Below are 21,155 nucleotides of genomic sequence, written 5' to 3'. Positions count from 1 at the left end.
TGCAATTTTGATTTCCTTAGTTAATGAAGGACATAATCACATCTGAAGGTTCACTCTGATTCCTGATGTTAGTGTTTTATCTCAAGGGGAAAGTTTGACAGTTTCGAGGAATTCAGACTGGAGTTTAGAAGAATGAGAGGTCATCTTATTTAAACAGACAAGTTCCTGAGGGAATTTGACAGGATGGATACGAAAAGGATGTTTTCATTTGTGAGAGAGCTAAGAACGAGACTGTAAGGGATGTCTCATTTGAGACAGAAAGAGGAAGATTTTTCTTCCCTGAGATGATGGAGAGTCTATTGAACTCTCTTCCTCAGGGTGAAGAGGCAAGATCCTTGAGTATGATTAAGGCCGAGCTGGAAAGGGTCTTGATGAACAAAGATTTGAAAGGTTTTGGGGATTTGGTTTGAATACCACAATGAGATCAGCCATGGCATTAATGAAAGGGGCCATGGGGCGAGCTCCCATTCCGAAATTGTACGTTAACCTTTTTGTATGGCTCTGTGTCGTGCCTGGGATGAGAGAATTGGGCAATTTGAAGAGGCTGAGTAAGATTGACCTTCTCGAGTTCAGAAAACTAGGAGGTGAACTCATGATACGTACATTTCTAAAAAGCCCTGACAGACACACAGATGATCCCTGAGTAGGAATTATGAAACTGCAAGGCACAACCTCAGGATAAAGGAGGAGTTATTTAGGACTGAGCTGAGGGAGGGTTTGTTCATTCAGTGGGTTATGAAATCTCTGTCCCACAGGTTCATGAATGACTATAAGACCATAAGATGTAGGAGCAGAATTAGGCCATTTGATCATCTCAAACTTGCTCATTACATCCTCAAAGACTTTGAACAGATTTGTCAGGCATGACCTCCTCTGATGAAGCCATGCCATATCAAATCCAAGTCGTGAGAGCTCAAGAGGATTGTACAGAAAAAGAAAGTTCTTCTGTGAAATGTTCTCATTACATATTGCTGTTGAGCAAAAATGAAGATAAACTAGCCAGTAATATTAGAAATGATAGTAAAAGTTTCTGTCAATATATAAGAAACAAAAGTAGAGACTGGGCTGCTCCAAATTGATGCAGGAAGGCTCATGCTGGGAGATGAGGAAATAGCTGAAGAACTTAATAAATACTTTGTGTCAGTCTTCACAGTGGAAGACAGGAGTAATATCACAACAATTAAGGAAAGTCAAGGGGCAGAGTTGAGTATGATAGCCATTACAAAAGAGAAAGTGCTAGAAAAGCTAAAAGGTCTAAAAATTGATAAATCTCCTGTCCCTGATGCAACCCGATGCAATTATCGCAGATGACTGGAAAATTGCTGTTGTAACCCCCTTGTTCAAGAAAGGATCAAGACAAAAGATGGAAAATTATAGGCCGATTAGCCTAACCTCGGTTGAAGGTAAAATTCTAGAATCAATTGTTAAGGGTGAGATTTCTAAATTCTTGGAAGTGCAGGGTCAGATTAGAACAAGTCAGTGTGGATTTAGTGAGGGGAGGTCATGCCTGACAAATCTGTTAGAATTTTTTGAAGTGGTAACAAGTAGGTTAGACCAGGGAAACCCAGTGGATGTTATTGACCTAGACTTCGAAAAGGTCTTTGATAGGTTGCCTCACGGGAGGCTGCTGAGTAAGGTGAGGGCCCATGGTGTTTGAGGTGAGCTTTTGGCTTGGATTGAGGATTGGCTGTTTGACAGAAGGAGAGTGTTGGGATAAAAGGTTCTTTTTCGGAATGGCAGCTAGTGACAAGTGGGGTCCCGCAGGGTTCAGTACTGGGGCTGCAGCTGTTCACTTTATCTACTAATGATCTGGATGAAGGGACTGGGGGCATTCTGGCGAAGTTCTCCGATGATACAAAGTTAGGTGGACAGGCAGGTAGTTCTGAGGAGGTGGGGAGACTGCAGAAAGATTTAGACAGTTTAGGAGAGTGGTCCAGGAAATGGCTGATGAAATTCAATGTGAGCAAGTGTGAGGTCTTGCACTTTGGCAAAAAAACACAGACATGGACTATTTCCTAAACGGTGAGAAAATTCATAAAGCCAAAGTACAAAGGGATCTGGGAGTGTTAGTCCAGGATTCTCTAAAGGTTGACCCGCAGGTTGAATCCGTGGTTAAGAAAGCAAATGTAATGTTGTCATTTATCTCAAGAGGGTTGGAATGTAAAAGCAGTGATGTACAACTGAGACTTTAGAAAGCTCTAGTTAGGCTCCTTTTAGAACACTGTGTCCAGTTTTGGGCCCCACAACTCAGGAAGGACATACTGGCACTGGAGCATGTCCAGTGGAGATTCACATGGATGATCCCTGGAATGGTAGGCCTAACATACGATGAATAGCTGACGATCCTAGGATTGTATTCATTAGAGTTTCGAAGGTTGAGGGGAGATCTAATAAAAACTTACAAGATAATGCATGACTTAGGAAGGATGGATGCTGGGAAATTTTTTCCATCAGGCGGGGAGACTAGGACACAAGGGCACAGCTTTAGAAGTAGAGGGGGTCAATTTAGAATGGAAATGAAGAGAGATTTCTTCAGCCAGAGTGGTGGGTCTGTGGAATTCATTAGGTAAAAGTGAGGACTGCAGATGCTGGAAACCAGAGTTTGGAATGTAAAAGCGTTCTAAACTGTGGAATTCATTGCCATGGAGCGCAGTGGAGTCCGGGACGTTAAATGTCTTCAAGGCAGAGATTGATAAATTCTTAATCTCGCAAGGAATTAAGGGATACGGGGAGAGTGAGGATAAGTGGTGCTGAAATGCCCATCAGCCATGATTAAATGGCGGAGTGGACTTGATGGGCCAAATAGCCTTACTTCCCCTCCTGTTTCTTATGGTCTTATGATGTAGCCTGTGGAAGCCGAGTCAACCAACAGTTAATCCTGGTGACCTTACAACTGTTCTTCAGGCCTTGGATGTGTACATAAATGAAGCCAACCAGGACAGTATCCAAAAGTTTCAGAATAATTGGATGTTGAAAGGTGAGAAAACGTGCTTAAGAGGTGGAAATATGTAAGAATCCTCACTTACAGTTTTATTCCAATGGGATATAAACACATGGAATGAACTTGATCAGAAAATTGTCAAAATATCATTTATTAAATGTGGGAAATCTAATGTTTATAAGGATGGTTACTTGTGAAATTGTGATGCCATAGTTAAGAGTGCAACTGATGAGAATGGAAGTGAGGAAGATTCCCATGAAGATGTTACAGCTTTAAAAAATAGACTTTAGAGGCAAATTATTCAGTGATTCAGATAGTGATCACAGTGGTTTGGAAGGATCTCAGTGTGATGTATTACTGTTTATTTGTGTGGATGTTTATATTCTGTTGAATGCTACAGATGGAATGTGCGCACTTTACCATATTAGAAAAAAAAGTTATAGGAATAGAATGGATTATTTCATGTTCATTTTTTTTGCCCAAATCAAGTATGCATGCCAGTCCCTTCTAAAAGCCTAGGCCATGAAATTTGGCCAAAATATTAGAATAGATACGCTCCTTGTACCATTTCACTAGCTCCAGCTTGCCAAGATGAAAATGCCCACTAATTCCTGCAATTGTCTTCCAGTCTATTAACCACCCACAGTCCAACCACTGTGTGGCACCTTACTGTGTGTCTTTTGGAAAGCCCAGTATAGTGCATTTACTTGCTGTCTTTTATCTACTTGACTAACTCCATCCTCAAAATATTGTCAACGCTATTTTCCATCTTACTAAGCCATGTTAACTTTGTCTGATCATACCAGGAGTTTTGGTGTACATTATTGAAACTTCATTAATAATTGATTCCTGATAATTGATGACAGATGAATAGGTCTGAGGTTCTCCCTCCCCTCTATTTCATGAATAATAGAGTTACGTTTGCTCATGTGCGTTCTGATTGAACCATTCCAGAACCTAAAAAAGTTTTTGATAAGTCATAACTAATGCACCCATCATCTGTGCAATTTCCTCTTTTAGAACTAAGTTATAAGTCAGCAGATCCAGGGAATTTGTCAGCTTTTAGTTGCTTAAGTTTCTCTAATGGCTTATTTTTACTGGCATTAATTCCTTTTACGTGCCTTGCTGATAAACCTCTTGGTTATCTTGTATTTTTGGTTGTAACATTCTTGAATTCTTTCAACCTTAGGATTCACTTGATACTCCAATATGAGTTGGCAAAAGTCATGTTTAGTTCCTGTTGGTTTAAAGGTACTGTATGTTGTGCGATGCTTTTTAATGAACAATTAATTTCCATTTTAAACAATTTTTGCATACTGGAGCTTTGTGAGTTTCTTTTTTTACAAAGTAGATTGCGTGCAATTTTGTGCAGAGTGAATGATGTTACCAGATGATTTTGCAACTTGCAGGATCTGAGTTTGTGGTCTTGCCAATGTTCAAATGTACCATTTGGCTATTTGAGTGCATTGGTCCCTGGAAACTCAGAAGGTTCAACCCATGCATAGAGAGGTCACTTCATTGAAGTAAAGATTTAAGCACTTCAGATGAAAGAGCAGCTTTCTTGCATCATTTGAAGCAAAGAAAAGCTTTATTTGGTACTTGAATTATTTTTGCCATTGTTCTGTAAAATGGAGCAAACTGACATTTTCTTCTAATGCTTTCCTCAGTGTTGCATTATATAATCTTGGCAATTAGTCAAATTCATCTCATTGTTTTGAAAATAATTCCTGTTGGCTTTTAGTGAAGTATGGGGGACATTGACACAATTGAAATGTCAGAAAAGGCTCTTTCATGTCAAGGAAAACTCCATCGTAACAATAATGGAACCTGTGGTGGTGATTCCTTCAATATGAGAGGTTCGAAAGGCAGATCATAGATTCTGCAACACAAATGGATATGGTTCAGATAAATACTGAAACTTCCACTTCTATTTGAAATAAATAGGTCAACCATTTTTCAATCAAATGCAAATATCATTAACATTAAAGAGAATCAATGCAACTTAATTTCATTTGTGCATAATGTTTATAATGTTAAATATTTTCAGTCAAAGTTGTGAAGGTCTGTGTGAAATATTATGTTGTTTCATCGCTGAACGAACAAAAGTACGAAGTGCTGCATATTGAATTTGTGCCTAATGAAAACTTTTATTTTTATCCAGCTGTGTGTGGGATGGATTCAAGCTGAAAGCCTGTGCTGGGAAAGATAATGTTGTAATCCACTACAATGCCCACACTTCAATGTAATTTGTTTTTCTAAATCCAGTACACAGCAAAATGGGTTTTCAAGTGGATGTTTGCCATTTAACTGATAACAGCCATTAATGTTGTTGGAATTATCGTTGGTATTGACCAATTGATCAGTTTATGAACAGATCTAAGATGACCATTATTTTGTTTTCCTTCCAGGGGCCCAAAATTATGATGTAATCAGGCTTTCGACCTATCGTACAGCATGCAAGCTGCGATTCGTGCAAAAACGCTGCAATCGTAAGTGTAATGATAAATTTTGTGGGTGGCAATGAGGTGTTAAGAAGGGGATTTTGAGTTGAGATAGATTGCTGAACATGTAGGTGTGTAATTTCTGTTGTGTTTGTGCCGAGAGAGAGAGAGAGACTCTTTTCTTTCTTTCTCTCTCTCTTTCTTTTTCTCTTTCTCTCTCTCTGTCTCATACATGCACACACACTTATATGTTCATAAAGGCCTAACTTTTACAGTCAGTGGTGAAAGGTCTGAGCTTGCTGTTCACTGCACCTTATTAGTTGCCAACACTTTCTCCATTTTCTGAGCAGGCTTTGGCGAGCCGACTGAAATGTGGGCAGTAACCACACTTTGTGGGGTAACATTCACCCAATGTTATCTCCTTAGCACCACCAATTAATAACTGAATAAACAGAGAGTGGACTTGTCTGATTTTAAGACTGCGGCCGCCTCTCAAACCTGGAGGGCCAATTGTATTAAGGTGTGGGCACCCCTGTGCGATGTGACCTTTTGCTGCCTCCTGGCCTCACCACCAGTCTGGGTGGCTGTTCTCCCTGAGGCTGCTGCTGCTGCCAGGCTTTGCCCTTTGTGGTCTCTGGAAACTGGGAAGCCAAAGGAAATTCCTATATGCTCTCTTTAAGTTGCCTGTGAATAAATTTCTGTTTAACTAAACTCTGAATGAGAGTCCACAAGGGTAAAAATAAGACTTCAGGATCAAAACAGTTATTTGATAGGAATTCCAAGGAACGGTCACTGGACCCAAAATGTAAACTCTGCTTTCTCTCCACATTTGCTGCCAGACCTGGTGAGTTTTTCCAGCAAAATCTAGTTTTGGTTTTTATTTTGCTTTACTGCATTGTTTAAAATTCACTTTGACCAGCATGTACCGTTTCTGCTGTGCGTACTCACCAAGTGCAATAATTAGCCTTAATTTGGTTTTAATAATTAATCTTTTCAGCAACCTACTCTTATAGTAAAACCTGTTGAGAAGCAGGGTGACTGAATAAACAGTTTACCAAATTCTATATTCAATTGTGCATGTGTAGACCCTGACCATTACTGTCTGGAATACTCCACAATAAGCAGAGACTGTTGTTCTCAACACAATGTTTCACCTGGGTCACAAGAGGGAAGCCACTGTGTTATCTCCCCTACACAAACTGAAGAAAAACAGAACATAGGATGTTACAGCGCATTACAGGCCCATCAGCCCTCGATGTTGCGCTGACCTGTGAAGCCAACCTGAACCCTATTTAACCTACACTATCCTATCATTGTCCATATGTTTATCCAATGACCATTTAAATGCCCTTAAAGTTGGCGAGTCTACTACTGTTACAGGCAGTGCATTCCACACCCTGATTACTCTCTGAGTAAAGAAACTACCTCTGACATCTGTCCTATATCTATCACCCCTCAATTTAAAGTTATGTCCCCTCATGCTAGCCATCACTATCCAAGGAAAACGTCTCTCCCTGTCCACCCTATCTAACCTTCTGATTATCTTGAATGTTTCTATTTAGTCGCCTTTCAACCTTCTTCTCTCTAAAGAAAACAGCCTCAAGTCCCTTTCCTCATAAGACCTTTCCTCCATACCAGGTGACATCCTGGTAAATGTCCTCTGCACCATTTCCAATGCTTCCACATCCTTCCTATAATGTGGCGACCAGACTATATGCAGTACTCCAAATGCGGCTGCACCAGAGTTTTATACAGGTGCAGCATGACCTCATGGCTCTGAAACCCAATCCTGGATTAGAGTGGTGCTGGAAAAGCACAGCAGTTCTGGAACCCAATCCCTCTATCAATAAAACCTAACACACCATCTGTCCTCTTAACAACCCTACCAACCTGGGTGGCAACTTTCATGGGTCTGTTAACATGGACACTGAAATCTCTCTGCTCAGCTACACTGCCAAGAATCTTACCATTAGCCCATACTCTGCATTACTGTTACTCCTCCCAAAGTCAATCACCTCACACTTTTCCACATTAAAGTCCATTTTCCATCTCTCAGCCCAGTTCTGCAGCTTATCTATGTCCCTCTGTTACCTGCAACATCCTTCGGCACTGTCCACAACTCTACTGACCTTAGTGTCATCTGCAAATTTACTAACCCATCCTTCTACACCCTCATCAAGGTTGTTTATAAAAATAACAAACAGCAGTGCACCCAAAACAGATCCTTGCAAACAGTGCAATGATTAAAAAGAAATATGCATCTAATTCAGGGACTGTGTTACCAAATCAAATGCAGAAAGAGTAAGGGCAAAGAAAGATTGGAATAAGAGTTGGACAAAGATAAATCAGGAAATGTTTTAAAGTAAAATTTAAATTGCGACCAATTTAAAAGATCTGAATGGATGAGATATGTTAATTGGATTTGGTTCATCTTGACCAGTCCCCATCCCTCCCCTCTCAAACCACACTCCTCAGAAGGGGAATGGTTTTGTGAGTCTCGGAGAATGTGCTGTTAAGGACTTCATCCCCATCCTCCCCCAGCTCAGAGATGATCACTTTGGTGATAGAGTAAGCCTGGGCCCCAGTCTGCTGAGCACACCACCGTCACAGGGCTAGCGGCGAGAGCAGGAAGTATTGCTGTGGTCTCTGACACTGAGAGGGTGCCTGGAGGACAGGCCCCTACAGGACAGGCCCACTACAAACAAAGAGCTTCCAGATTCAGCCATTCATGAGCTGACAAGATTGTATTGGCAAGCAAGGAAAGATCTGGCAGACCATCTAGAGATTATTTACTTTAATAAATTAACAAAGACCATTGGACTGTCGCATGATACTTGTATCAAGTGTCAGTTGCACAAAAAGTTGATATCCTTGCACTCAAACTGACCTTCACCTTTCATTTGTCTGTCTTTCTCGTCTGACATGTTTTGTTGCCGCAGCTGGGTTCAAAGAAGTTTAACTGGTTGTGGCTGGTTTGCCTCAGGTGGTGGAGGGGTAGCTCACTTTATTTGGGTTAATGCCACGCAAGCCTTTGGTGAGAAACATGTGAGGTGTAGCCCCCCCCCTCCCCTCCCCCACGGAGTGTTTGGGTCTGCTGGGAGTGGGGCGGAGCCTCTGCACTGATTCAAGAGCAGCCTCCATGGCTAGAGATCGCAGAGACATTGCAATCCATTGACATTTTCTTTTAGATTTCCTTTGTGGGCACGTACCACTGCAGACACACAGAGACAGACAGAGCCACATACATATGCAGAAGCACACATACACACATGTACAGACAGACACAGGCATACAGTCACTCTCTCACTCCCTCCCTCTGACCTTCAAGGCATGGATTCCTCTGTGATATAATTGACTCAGTATTGTGATTGTCCACATGGGTCAACGCAAAGACGCTCTCCCTCGATACTAGATGCTATCAGGTTTTTGTGGCTCAGTGTATCCCCCGCCCCCAGTATCGCCCTGGCTTTACCAACATCCCCATCGTTAGTGTTTGCTCGCTCACCACCTCTGTCAGACTCTCCATCTTCCTCATCTGAGGATGCATATCTCTGGTTTCTTTCTCCTGTTAAGTTCTCACTGTTTTGTTGAGCTGGCTTCTGGAAGGCACAGCAAGTCGGCACCATCCTGGAGATAAAATTTGGTGAGTACTGCAGTATTCTGGAGATATGATCTGGTGAGTACTGCAGTATTCTGGAGATATGATCTGGTGAGTACTGCAGTGTTCTGGAGATATGATCTGGTGAGTACTGCAGTATTCTGGAGATATGGTCTGGTGAGTACTGCAGTGTTCTGGAGATATGATCTGGTAGGTACTGCAGTATTCTGGAGATATGGTCTGGTGAGTACTGCAGTGTTCTGGAGATATGATCTGGTGAGTACTGCAGTATTCTGGAGATATGATCTGGTGAGTACTGCAGTATTCTGGAGATATGATCTGGTAGGTACTGCAGTGTTCTGGAGATATGATCTGGTGAGTACTGTAGTATTCTGGAGATATGATCTGGTGAGTACTGCAGTATTCTGGAGATATGATCTGGTGAGTACTGCAGTATTCTGGAGATATGATCTGGTGAGTACTGCAGTGTTCTGGAGATATGATCTGGTGAGTACTGCAGTATTCTGGAGATATGATCTGGTGAGTACTGCAGTGTTCTGGAGATACGATCTGGTAGGTACGGCAGTGTTCTGGAGATATGATCTGGTGAGTACTGTAGTATTCTGGAGATATGATCTGGTGAGTACTGCAGTGTTCTGAAGATATGATCTGGTGAGTACTGCAGTATTCTGGAGATATGATCTGGTGAGTACTGCAGTGTTCTGGAGATATGATCTGGTGAGTACTGCAGTATTCTGGAGATATGATCTGGTGAGTACTGCAGTGTTCTGGAGATATGATCTGGTAGGTACGGCAGTGTTCTGGAGATATGATCTGGTGAGTACTGTAGTATTCTGGAGATATGATCTGGTGAGTACTGCAGTAATCTGGAGATATGATCTGGTAGGTACGGCAGTGTTCTGGAGATATGATCTGGTGAGTACTGTAGTATTCTGGAGATATGATCTGGTGAGTACTGCAGTATTCTGGAGATATGATCTGGTGAGTACTGCAGTATTCTGGAGATATGATCTGGTGAGTACTGCAGTGTTCTGGAGATATGATCTGGTGAGTACTGCAGTATTCTGGAGATATGATCTGGTGAGTACTGCAGTGTTCTGGAGATATGATCTGGTGAGTACTGCAGTGTTCTGGAGATATGATCTGGTGAGTACTGCAGTGTTCTGGAGATATGATCTGGTGAGTACTGCAGTATTCTGGAGATATGATCTGGTGAGTACTGCAGTATTCTGGAGATATGATCTGGTGGGTACTGCAGTGTTCTGGAGATATGATCTGGTAGGTACTGCAGTATTCTGGAGATATGGTCTGGTGAGTGCTGCAGTATTCTGGAGATATGATCTGGTGAGTACTGCAGTGTTCTGGAGATACAAATTGGTGAGTACTGCAGTGTTCTGGAGATATGATCTGGTAAGTACTGCAGTGTTCAAACCTGTGCCTTGGGCCCTGATTAGTCGCTGTGTGTTGTGTGATCTCCTGCCCACCCACCACTGTGACCTGGTGTGGTGTGTTCCCTGTCACTGTGACATGGGTTTCCTCTTCCTCCTCCTACCATGTATAAGGTTTTGCAGTCTTGATCTTTAAATTGTTACACATTCATGTGTCAATTATCACAATCTCTCTCTTGGTAGCTTTCATTATCCCTGCGATACAGCTCTACAACTTGCATGCTGGCTCCCCCACCCCGTGGTTTTAACTTTCAGGTGCACAGGTCAGTCAATGCCCCTGTCCTACTGTATGTGGAATAGATCCTCTATACCCACCGTCATCATTTGCCTATTGTGTGCCCTTCTTCTTCAAGTGAAATAAATCATGAAATGTTGGTGGATCTTGGTATCTGGAGCTGATAGAACGTACCTTAGTCCCAAGCCTTTAACTGCCTGCTCACATAACAGAATATTTCACTGTCCACTTTGATCCCCTTGTTTGGTTGTATTTTATGTGTGCATGTGCAAATACATCTGTTTGGACTGAGGCCTCCTTTCATAAGACAATCAGTGATAGCGATGTTAGTTATAAATTTTCCAGTTGACTTGTTTGCCCTCTACCCTCCTGCTCTGGAATACACTTTCTCCTCCTATCAGTGTCAATGCCAGTTTCCTTTCCTCTGACCACCTCTCTGTCCTCCCTGTCTGGTAACCATTTCCTTTCTGTTTATTCACGGGATGTGGGTGTTACTGTCGAAACCAGTACTTCTTCCTCATCTCTGTTACTGTTGATCTGGAGTCACATGGAGGTCAGACCAGGTAAAGAAAGCAGATTTCCTTCACTAAATGACATTAATGAACCAGGTTTTATTTTCAACAATGATGTGTTTACATAGTCGACATGTGGCTAGCTTTTTTATTCCAGATTTTTATTGAATTCAATCTGTCACCATCTACACCATCTCCAGAACAATAATCTCAGCTTCTGGATTGCGAGTCCAGTGACATTAGTCTCCCTTACGAAATTCTTTGCAAGAAATAGTTTATATTTATTCTCACTGAAATCCATTTTTTTGAAGATACTTTTCTGGTTTCACTGAGCCATGTTAAAAGTTCAAAAACTTCCACAGCACTATCTGTGAACTGCCTGTGCATTACATCACACACGATGGTTCAATGATTTAAATTTTTATTCTCTCCAAGGATAGAGATTCATGATGAATTTTTCAAATGTATTCCAGTGTGTGGCAATGGGTTTTAGTGATAACCATCAGTGCATGAATGGGAGTAATTTTGGGGGAAATTTCTGTGAAAATGCCTCAGTAAATTACACCACATAATATTTAAAGAATAATACAGCACAGCCCTTCAGTCCTCCAAACCTGTGCTGACACATTTTGCCATTCCGTACTAAAAATGTCTTCCCTGACAGGATCTATATTCCCCTATTTCCTTTATGTTCATGTATCTGTTCAGGTGCTTCTTGAACGCTGCCTCCACCCCCACCTCTGGCAGTGTGCTCCAGACATTCACCACCCTTTGTGTGAAAATATAATCATATGTTACACACTTTTCATAGCAGTGGCAGTTATTTGAAAACATATTTCCTACCAGAGGAACCAACAGTTCACCTTGAGTAAGATTTTCCAGGAAGAAATATTTTGAGAAGGTAATAGAAAAACATATATTTTCAACAAATGAAGGATTGTAAAATAATTATCTGGAGGGATGGAATAAATTAAATTAAGTTGTAAAATAATTAGTCTTTTTAGTTGAGAGCTAGGATTTCTTTTTGCTGGTTATGAAGACTGTTACGTTTTATTCTCTGCTTGTACAAAGTGAGATGAAATACAGCTGTCAGATACGCAGAAATTATTCTGTGACAGTGTAGTTGTATCACATTTTAAGAATCAATTTTGTCAAGGAGTGAGAAATGCTGCAATCCTGAAGACTGGAATTTAAATTATATTTAAATTAGTGCAAATGAGTTCCCTTGTTAAATGAGGTTCTTCAGCAAATGTGTTTTGGTGGAGCTATTGCAAATGTGGACCAATTGAGCTGAGTGTGTGGGGTTTATTGTACTTTGGATATTTCAAATGCACTTGGACTTTGTTGCATGTACCTTTATTGTTGTTTGCACTTCAGTGTACACTCAAGATTTTAAATCTTTCTCACTTGACTGATCACATAGTATTGTTCTTTGGTTGAGAAGTAGATGGAACAATATGTATGACCTGGTCCATCGTATTGGCTGGTTATTGAATAGGTTATTTAAAATGTAACCTTGTGCAAGTGATTCAACTTCTGATGCTTGGATGGGGAGACATAAGAACTTCTGTAACTTGCCCTTTATGTCTTGAATCTGAGTATGTGTGGGCATGCATGCCTCTGTGTGGTGCCATTAATTTGCCCTGATTTAGATTGTAAAAGCAGGAGCATGTTCTGAGCTCACTTTAAGCTTCATAATGTGTCAAACGAATGCTACAAGTGGCAATTCCTGAAGGAACGTGTAAATCTGTTGCGAAGAAAGCATCTATAACTTCAGGCAGTTGTACTTTACTGAATGATATCTTTATGTAGAATTCATTACCACAAGAAGAAGTTGATACCAAACATTGAATGTATTGAAGAGGCAGCTAGGTCTAGCACTTGGGGAGAAAGCAGCATGACGCTGTTGAATTGGACGATTAGCCCTGATCGTGATGAATGACAGAGCAAGGCTTGAAGAATCGAATGGCCTCCTCCTGCTCCTACCTTCTATGTTTCTATGTTAGTAAGCTGGCTGCCAGACTTTGGAGTGTATCAGCATGACCTTCAGAATTAGTTGTAATTTACAAAAGTTGGATACTGGAAAAACTGGGACCTATGTTCCAGTTAAACCTTTGAATGCAGCATCCATTTTGTGATCATTTGTGTCTTTCTTTAATCCTCTACAATTGAGTGAGAAGAGAGAAATTGTGTTTGTAAGAGGTACAGACATCAAGCATTAAGAAGCTCAGAGACCAGGCCATAAACTTTGGAGAAGGAAATGCTTGACCGACTGATATTGGGACACTTTATGAAGTGACAAGTGTTACTGTTAACAAAAGAAAGTTGTTAATATCGTTGTTCAGATGGTTCTGACCATCCACTGACTCTGCTGGCTATAAACATTTCTGGGGCGGCGCAGTCCCTCAGTGGTTAGCATTGCTGCCTCACAGCGCCAGGGACCTGAGTTCGATTCCAGCTTCGGACGACTGTCTGCATGGGTTTCCTCCAGGTGCTCCAGTTATCCCCCACAATCCAAAATTATGCAGGTTAGGTGAATTGGGCATGCTAACTTGCCCATAGTGTTGCAGAATGTGCAGGTTAAGTGCATTAGTCAGGGATAAATGCAGAGCAATAGGGTCTGGATGGGTTGCTCTTCAGAAGGTTGGTGTGGATTTGTTAGGCCGAAGGGCCTGTTTTCCACACTGTGGGGATTCTATAAATATTTGCTATATATATCTTGTGTTCTTCTTTTCCATGCCTGTTTTCTGCGTATCTGGCAACTGTATTTCATCTCACTTTGTATTATCGTCTGCAGCCTGAGGTCTTGCTGTGTTTCAACATTGTCGTTGTTCTTTGATCTTGTTACTCTTCTGCTCATGGTCAGGGATCATCATGGTAATCTCAACTGGAATGCCTTGCCCTCAACTGCACGTCTGTAATATTTTTCTGATAAGATTTGCCAAATATAATGAACCTTACTCTCACTTAGTTGTAACATTGATTTCAAATCATATCCTTTGATTACAACAAGAAAAGTGGTTTGGACTTCGGCACCTCCTTTCCTTTTCCTGTTTGTGCCGATCAGACCATCATTCGCCATTTTAGCAAGTCTTTGATTTATTTCAATTTGCACAGTTAATACTCAATCAAGCACACATCTCAAATTAACTCTTCATTTACTTGGAGTTTACACAACAATATATAAATCGTAGAGAAAGTATAAAAGATATTTTTAAAATCCCAAGATTCTCATTTTTTACATTTTATCCATCCATTTGATGGTAGATGGGGTTTCAGTTTAATCTACCAACCAAATAATGACACCTTGTGCAGTGTAAACTGTCTTAACATCAGCTGAGGTTCCAAGACTGAGTCTGGATGTGGGACTGAAAATGCAACCTCTTCACTTGAGGCAATGATGCTACCACTGAGCCAAAGCTGTTAGAGGAGGGGTTAGGGTTAGGAGTGAGGAAGTGAGAGAGTAAAATTAAGAAAGGGGTGACCATGGTGGCTGGGAGGAGAAATGCTCAGAAAGCAGGTCAGTGATGAGAGAGAAACAGGCAGTGGGCAAAGAGGATGTGGGAAAATGTGAGGAGAAAAGAAAGGTGAGTAGATAAGGGAACAAACTGAATGGCTGGGGAAGAGAAGTTGCTCCTCTCTGTGTCCTCTTTCTCATTGGTTTTTGCTCCCTTTTCCATCATAACTCTTTAACTTTTGCATGATTCCCTGATTTTAGGTGGTAATTAACCTCTTATAGGAGTTGAACAGATTAATTTACATATCACAATAGAAAAGAATAGACAGAGTGACAAATGAGGATAAAATGCTAAAATGAATAGAAGGAGATGGAACAAACTGATGTTTGTTTTCTGTTCAGATGATAAACTGTGAAGTATATTGAGTGTCACTAATATATTGCTGTTGTAGCAAAGACTTATATCATCGCTACACTGAAAAAAGTGGCTGGCTCACTGCAGAAGCTGTACTACTTAGAAAAACTGTACTCTAATATGTACTTTGTCCCACTTCTGGCATAATCCTTTGAGTGCCATTTCTGTGTCCTGCTTGATTGAAGTATTCATCAAACAGCAACGAATCCAACTGAACTTTTAGTCACTGAGGCATGTCAGCCATGAAATAGTTTATATGGGAAATTAATGTAATTTCCGATATAAAGCACATTATTCTCTTCAACAATATAAAATATGGTAGAACATTCTGCATGACAAATAGAAGTTAGAAAAGATGTTATAAACAAAGTTGGTATGTCAAATATGTTTATTTGAGTGTAAACATTTAGTCAGATAAATCACTGTTTGAGGTAATTGTTTAGGAAAGAAATTAGCATTCATGATTTCTGATGAGAGAAACACCCTGCCAGTAGTTGTTTTCATCAGCTTTACAATTGATAGCCCTCGTCCCACAAGGAACGAGAGTAACTGCCCATTTGATTTGATGGGTAAGCAACTGTTTACAAAAGGAAGTACTACTGTGATTTAATGAGGTCAGCCAGGTGGACCTCAGAATAGGCTCATTGATTAGACCAGATCAACAGCCCCAATCAGAGAGCCCTGGCTGACAGAAATAAACAGGAGTGTCAGAGGTTTTGTTCACTCTGAGAGCCACCTCTGAGGGAGCAGGATCAGTGTCAAGGACTCTCCACTAAATAAAGGGTGAGTTGGTGACAGGATACCGGCCTCTGTGGAGTTATTTCAGTTATGATGCACATTCCTGTGATATTTTGTGCAAGCCATTTATTTATTTTTCAGGAGCCAATTAAAAACTCAGTCACTGAGTAGATCTTTAACTAGCTTCTTTCTAACAGTGCAGACCTTTTTTGTATCAAGGACACCTCCATTCTTTAAACTAAATTCTGCTTTCAAGAATCAAACATGAAAGACCAGCCTGAAATGTTTTCTTGATGTATGTGTTTCCTCAGTCTGAGTGCCTGTTTGTGCTCTGATTTGGGATATAATAGAAGATGACAAACGCATTGATGGCATTTTCTTTCATAACGCAAGCCTTGTCTAAGCCCTGGCCGTGTGATCAGTATTACACGTCTGTCTTTGTATCACAATCTCTTTTCACACAAATTTCACAAGTTCTCATTTCTTCATAACAGGGCAACTTCTTTGGAAACTGTTTCTTATTCTCCTGAGTGATACTTTATTTCTAACTGCATGGAGTATTCACAAAGCAAGGTGGAAATTCAGATTAGATAACTAAGAAAAGTCTGGTCAAATAGAGAAGTCTCCAGTTGTAAAACAGAATTGGTCTTGAGATGAATATATCTCTGGCTAGATGGCATTTATTGACTCATTGTGGTTATAGTTGTTACAGTGATAATCATAATCGGTTACAAGGCCACTTCTGAACAAGTCATAAATAACTTAGCTGGGAAAATGGTGCAATCCGTGTTTAATTGCAAAACCTAAACAAGTGACATCTTTGTATTATTCTACAATGTAATGACACAACACTGGTACATCTGCAGGGCTTGTTTCCTGTGGGCAGGGTGACTGTTCACTTTGGTGGAAATGTGATCCTGGGTAAAACCTGTGGTCCTGCTGATTAGTGTAGGTTTCAAGAGAGTCAAATATGATACTTTTAAAATGCTGCAACACACAAGCAATTGAACTATAGATGCCAAATGCGCAGCTGCTAAATGAAAATTAAGGCCTTCAGAGTAAGTTAATTACTTCAGAAAATGCTGCGTGTCTGAATTCATCCCTCACTAAGAACCTGCAGGATATTCCCATCTTCCTGAAAAGTTTAATATTGTTGTGGCTGTGTTCCTGAAACTTGAATTTCGCTATAAATTCGCTTCCTATCCTGGTGGTTTGTCAGTTTGCATTTAATTAAACAATCTATAATAAAAAATATTATAATGTCTGTAATGGTGACTGTGGAGTTACCTGATTGGCAAGAATACCTAAGAGGTAATTGATATCTTTTTGACAAAGGAACCTGCTTTCAAAGAGAAAAGACAAACTGCTGTGCTTATCCTGCCTGGCCTTTTCTAGAAAGCAGATCCTGCGCTCTCTAATGTTCTCAGGTATAAAGGTTCGATAAGAATAAACCAGAGGGGTTATCTGGCATTGACATGTATCAGATTTAGACACAAAATGACATAGTCAATGTGTCTTTTCAAACACTTGTTCAGTACTATCCTCAAAATTTTGTCAACATTAGGAGAGCTGTCCCACAGATTAATTGAGCAACAATCTCAAATAGTCACTCTCATAGAATCATACTGTTCAGCTCATATCTGGGTTCCTCCAGGACCCTTACTGGCTGTGCCCCTTCCCATTGCAGAACAGTGCCAGCCTTGCTATCTCAGTACCACTTCCCAATAATGTTCAACATGGAGGATTGTTGGCCCATGACCGAAGGGAAGCCAAAAAATGGAAATCAATAGGAGCGAAAAACCAAGACTTGTGGATGCTGGAAAGATGAAACAAAAACAGAAATAGCTAGAGTAACTCAGCAGGTCTGGCAATATATGTGGAGAAAAAGCAGAGTCAGTACTTCAAGTGCAATGACCCATCTTCAGAGTTATGAGTTCTGAAGCATGGTCACTGGACTTGGAATGTCGATTCTGCTTTCTCTCCACAGATGCTGCCGGCCCTGCTGAGTTTTTCCCAGCTCTTTCTGTTTTTGTGACCAATAGGAGGTTTCTTTGCCACCTGATGTGATGAGGCTTCTTCAGGTCAGCAATTAATGTCTTGTTTTCCCAAGGTTACACTATTCCAATTGATTGTTTCAAATGATCAGAGTCTTCAGGTTATACATTTCAATGTGTCCTGTTGTACAGTGAACTTCTCAAAAGATCCTGTTTGAATTTCAGTGCAAATCCAAGATTGACTGCGATGCACTTGAGGTTATGTTGCTTTGTCTAAGATGGATTTGAAATCTTAGGAATTGTGAGGCAAAGTAGGTCCAGGTTTTGCTTTGACACTTCATCTTTCTTCTCGCCCACAGTCCACCTTGTTGATATATGGAACTTAATTGAAGCTTTTCGGGACAATGGCCTCAACTCCTTGGACCATAGCACAGAAATTAATGTATCTCGGTTAGAGACTATCATTTCATCAATCTACTACCAGCTGAATAAACGCCTTCCAACCACCCATCAAATCAGCGTGGAACAGTCTATCAGCCTGCTCCTCAACTTTGTGATAGCAGCATACGACAGGTAGGTGCTTATGTAGCGATATGTGTGGAGGGAGCTCTCAGCAAAGGCTAGGAGCACTACACTGATATACCCTTTACTGTGTTTTTGAAATGTCCCTTTTATCTTCTTATGAAGCTTCACAAATAGATTTTAGAATTACTATGATGGGTAGCAATTATTGGCGTACCCTACAGCAGTTCTGCTATTTTTACTTAAACTTTCATTCATGGGATGTGGGTTTCACTGGCTGGGTGAGCCTTTATTGTCCATTTCTAACTGCCCTTGAGAATGTGGGGATTGAAATGCCTTCCTGAACTGCTGCAGTCCTGGGATGTTGACTGTGTTCCAGGCTCTTTCTTTCGCGATATTGAAAGGACGTGAGGAATAAGAACAGAAGTCAATAATTCAGCTGCTCAACCCTGCTCTGCCATTTAATAAGCTCATGGCTGATCTGTGTGTGTTTCAAATTCCACATTCCCCTCTATCTCTCCCCCCCCCCCACTCCCCATAACAGAATCTTTCTATCTTGATCTTACACAAGTTCAATGCCCTGAGCTCCACCGGCCTCTGAGGCACAGAGTTCCAGAGTTACACAACCCTGAGAGAGGAAAACAAAACTCCTCCATCCCAAGAGAATTTTAAACCAGTGTCCCCTATTTCTTGACTGACCTACAGAGGAAACAAGTTAGCCAGGAAAGGCATAAAGAGAGAGCTAAGAAGAGCCAGAAGGGGACATGAGAAGTTGAGGGCTGAAGGGCCTGCCCTGCGCTGTAATATTCTATGTTTTATGTTCAGTTTGTTCAGACTCATGATCTTGTATACATCTATCACACTCCAGTGAAAACAAGCCCAAGCTCTCCAAGGTGACTTCATAAATCAACCTCTTACTCCACATTTGCAATCTGTCAAAATCCCTCTAAACTGCATCCAATGCATTTAAATTCTTCCATGAATGAGGAAACCAAAACTGCACATAATTGAGATGTGGTCTCAATCATGCACCATACAACCAAGATATAATATCCATCCTTTCATATTCAGTTACAGTCATCACAAAGCATAGCATCCCATTGGCCACCTTGATTACATACTCTGTCTGCATACTAACTTGTGACTCATGCATCAGAATATCTAAATCCCTCCGCACTTTAGATTTCTGTAGTCACTTTTTATTCTTCCTGTCAAAGTGAACAACTTCATTTTCTCCTACATTATGCTTCATCTGTCAGATTTTTGTCCGTCCACACTTATGTCTGTCCAACTACAACTTTCTACATTGTGTTCACAACATACTTCCCTATTTCAGTGCTGTCCATGAATTTATGTTCCATGCCTGTGTTCCCGTCACCAAATCATTGATGCCAATTATGAAAAGTTGGGGCCCCAGTAGGACTTCACCTGTCACCTGCTCATCATGCTCCTGACCTGTGGCTTGTAGATGTGAGGCAGGCTTAGGGGAGATGGGAGGTGGGAGATGAGCTGCTTGCTGTAGAGTGCTCAGCATCTGACCTATTGTATGCACAGTATTTGTATGAGGGCTCCAATTAAGTTTCTGTCAACAATGACTCCTAAGATGTTGCTAGCAGTGGAATCTTAAACTGTGTCACAGTAGTCTAGCCTCACCAGCGTTTTATATTAAAATAAAGCACCAATTCCCAGGTCTTCTATTGTTTTTCTAAAGATAAAGTCAAGGATCTACATGCCTTTCATTTGCCTTCTCATCCTGTCCTTATACCTTCAGACACTTGCTTCTGTACATCTGTTTCTGTATTCCCTTTCAAATTGTGCCATCGCTTCATATTGCTTCTCCTCATTCTTCCTTGCACGATGAATCATTTTGCCTTTCCTCTCTATTAACTTTTTGCTCAGCTGTCTCCTGTGGATTTTGCCCAGAATGGCTGTGATCCGTACAGGGCTGGGGTTGAAGCAGTGCTGGCTGCCCTCTGGCTCATTCTTCTCCAAAAATGAAGAACCAAAGCTTTGTGTTCTCCTGATGATATCCTCATCATACATTACGAGCAGTCTCCATCTGGTGATAAAGCTGATACTTAATCAAGATGCACCTAGAGAGAACTGTATTATTTCTGTGAAATTTGAGTGTATTGAAAATAAATTTCTGAAGCCTTCCCACCCACCACCTAATTAGATGTTTCATTTCCCATTAGAATGAAATAATAACAAGTCACATAGCCATTGTTGCCAACTCGGATTTCTCATTCCATTGAAATTCTCCCCACCCAATTGTGTGCGTGTGTTGGTCACGATCAGCTGTATTTTTATGTTTTTTTATGTTTTGTAGATCTGCTTGCATTTTGAAAGCTGCACAGCAGATTTGGTATCCAAGAAGGATGAAAGGCTGTGCAAGCAAAGCTTTCTCTCATATTTTCTCAGCATCGCTCTTGAAGGCCCTGATTTCCACAGGGTGTGGCTACAATTGAGCTGACTGCCTTCCATTTCATCTTTCTCCTAAAGGGCCTTGGCTGATTATTAAAGTTGTGAAGTGTAAGAATGAAGAACATGTGGAGGTAGTGAGGGAGGGCTTTGGTAACCAGCTTCAATTTAAAACATCTCAGAATTGTCAAAGGAAGAAAAGTGCAGATGTTGAGCATCTTGTGTCAAAGACAGTGAAGAGGCTTTAAATGGTCAATTCGGCAAGTTCATAGGAATATGGTACAGTTGTGAGAGATACAAAATATTGCTTTGGAGGTGAACAGTGAAAAAGAAGTGAGCTTGCCACATTATGAGCACTTTCCCTGTATTCTGTCCATCAGTGAGAGGGAGATCCTTCAATATGGAGCAGAAG

The 21,155-nt window shown here is 40.9% G+C and overlaps 1 protein-coding gene across 14 annotated transcripts in view; it reads left to right on the top strand.

Annotated features, from left to right (window-relative positions):
- The window catches only part of dtnba (dystrobrevin, beta a), a 516,323-nt gene that overhangs the window by 133,567 nt on the left and 361,601 nt on the right, over window positions 1-21,155 (top strand). For all 14 annotated transcript variants that reach the window (XM_072563143.1, XM_072563151.1, XM_072563188.1 and 11 more), the window contains exons 3-4: window positions 5,350-5,430; window positions 18,160-18,373. In XM_072563143.1, the coding sequence (XP_072419244.1) occupies window positions 5,350-5,430; window positions 18,160-18,373 (295 nt within the window). The remainder of the gene's footprint in view (window positions 1-5,349; window positions 5,431-18,159; window positions 18,374-21,155) is intronic.

Source organism: Chiloscyllium punctatum, chromosome 3, assembly GCF_047496795.1.
Source record: "Chiloscyllium punctatum isolate Juve2018m chromosome 3, sChiPun1.3, whole genome shotgun sequence".
Taxonomy (NCBI): Eukaryota; Metazoa; Chordata; class Chondrichthyes; order Orectolobiformes; family Hemiscylliidae; genus Chiloscyllium; species Chiloscyllium punctatum.
Note: the sequence above shows the minus strand (reverse complement) of the source record. Positions and strands in the feature narration are given on the sequence as shown.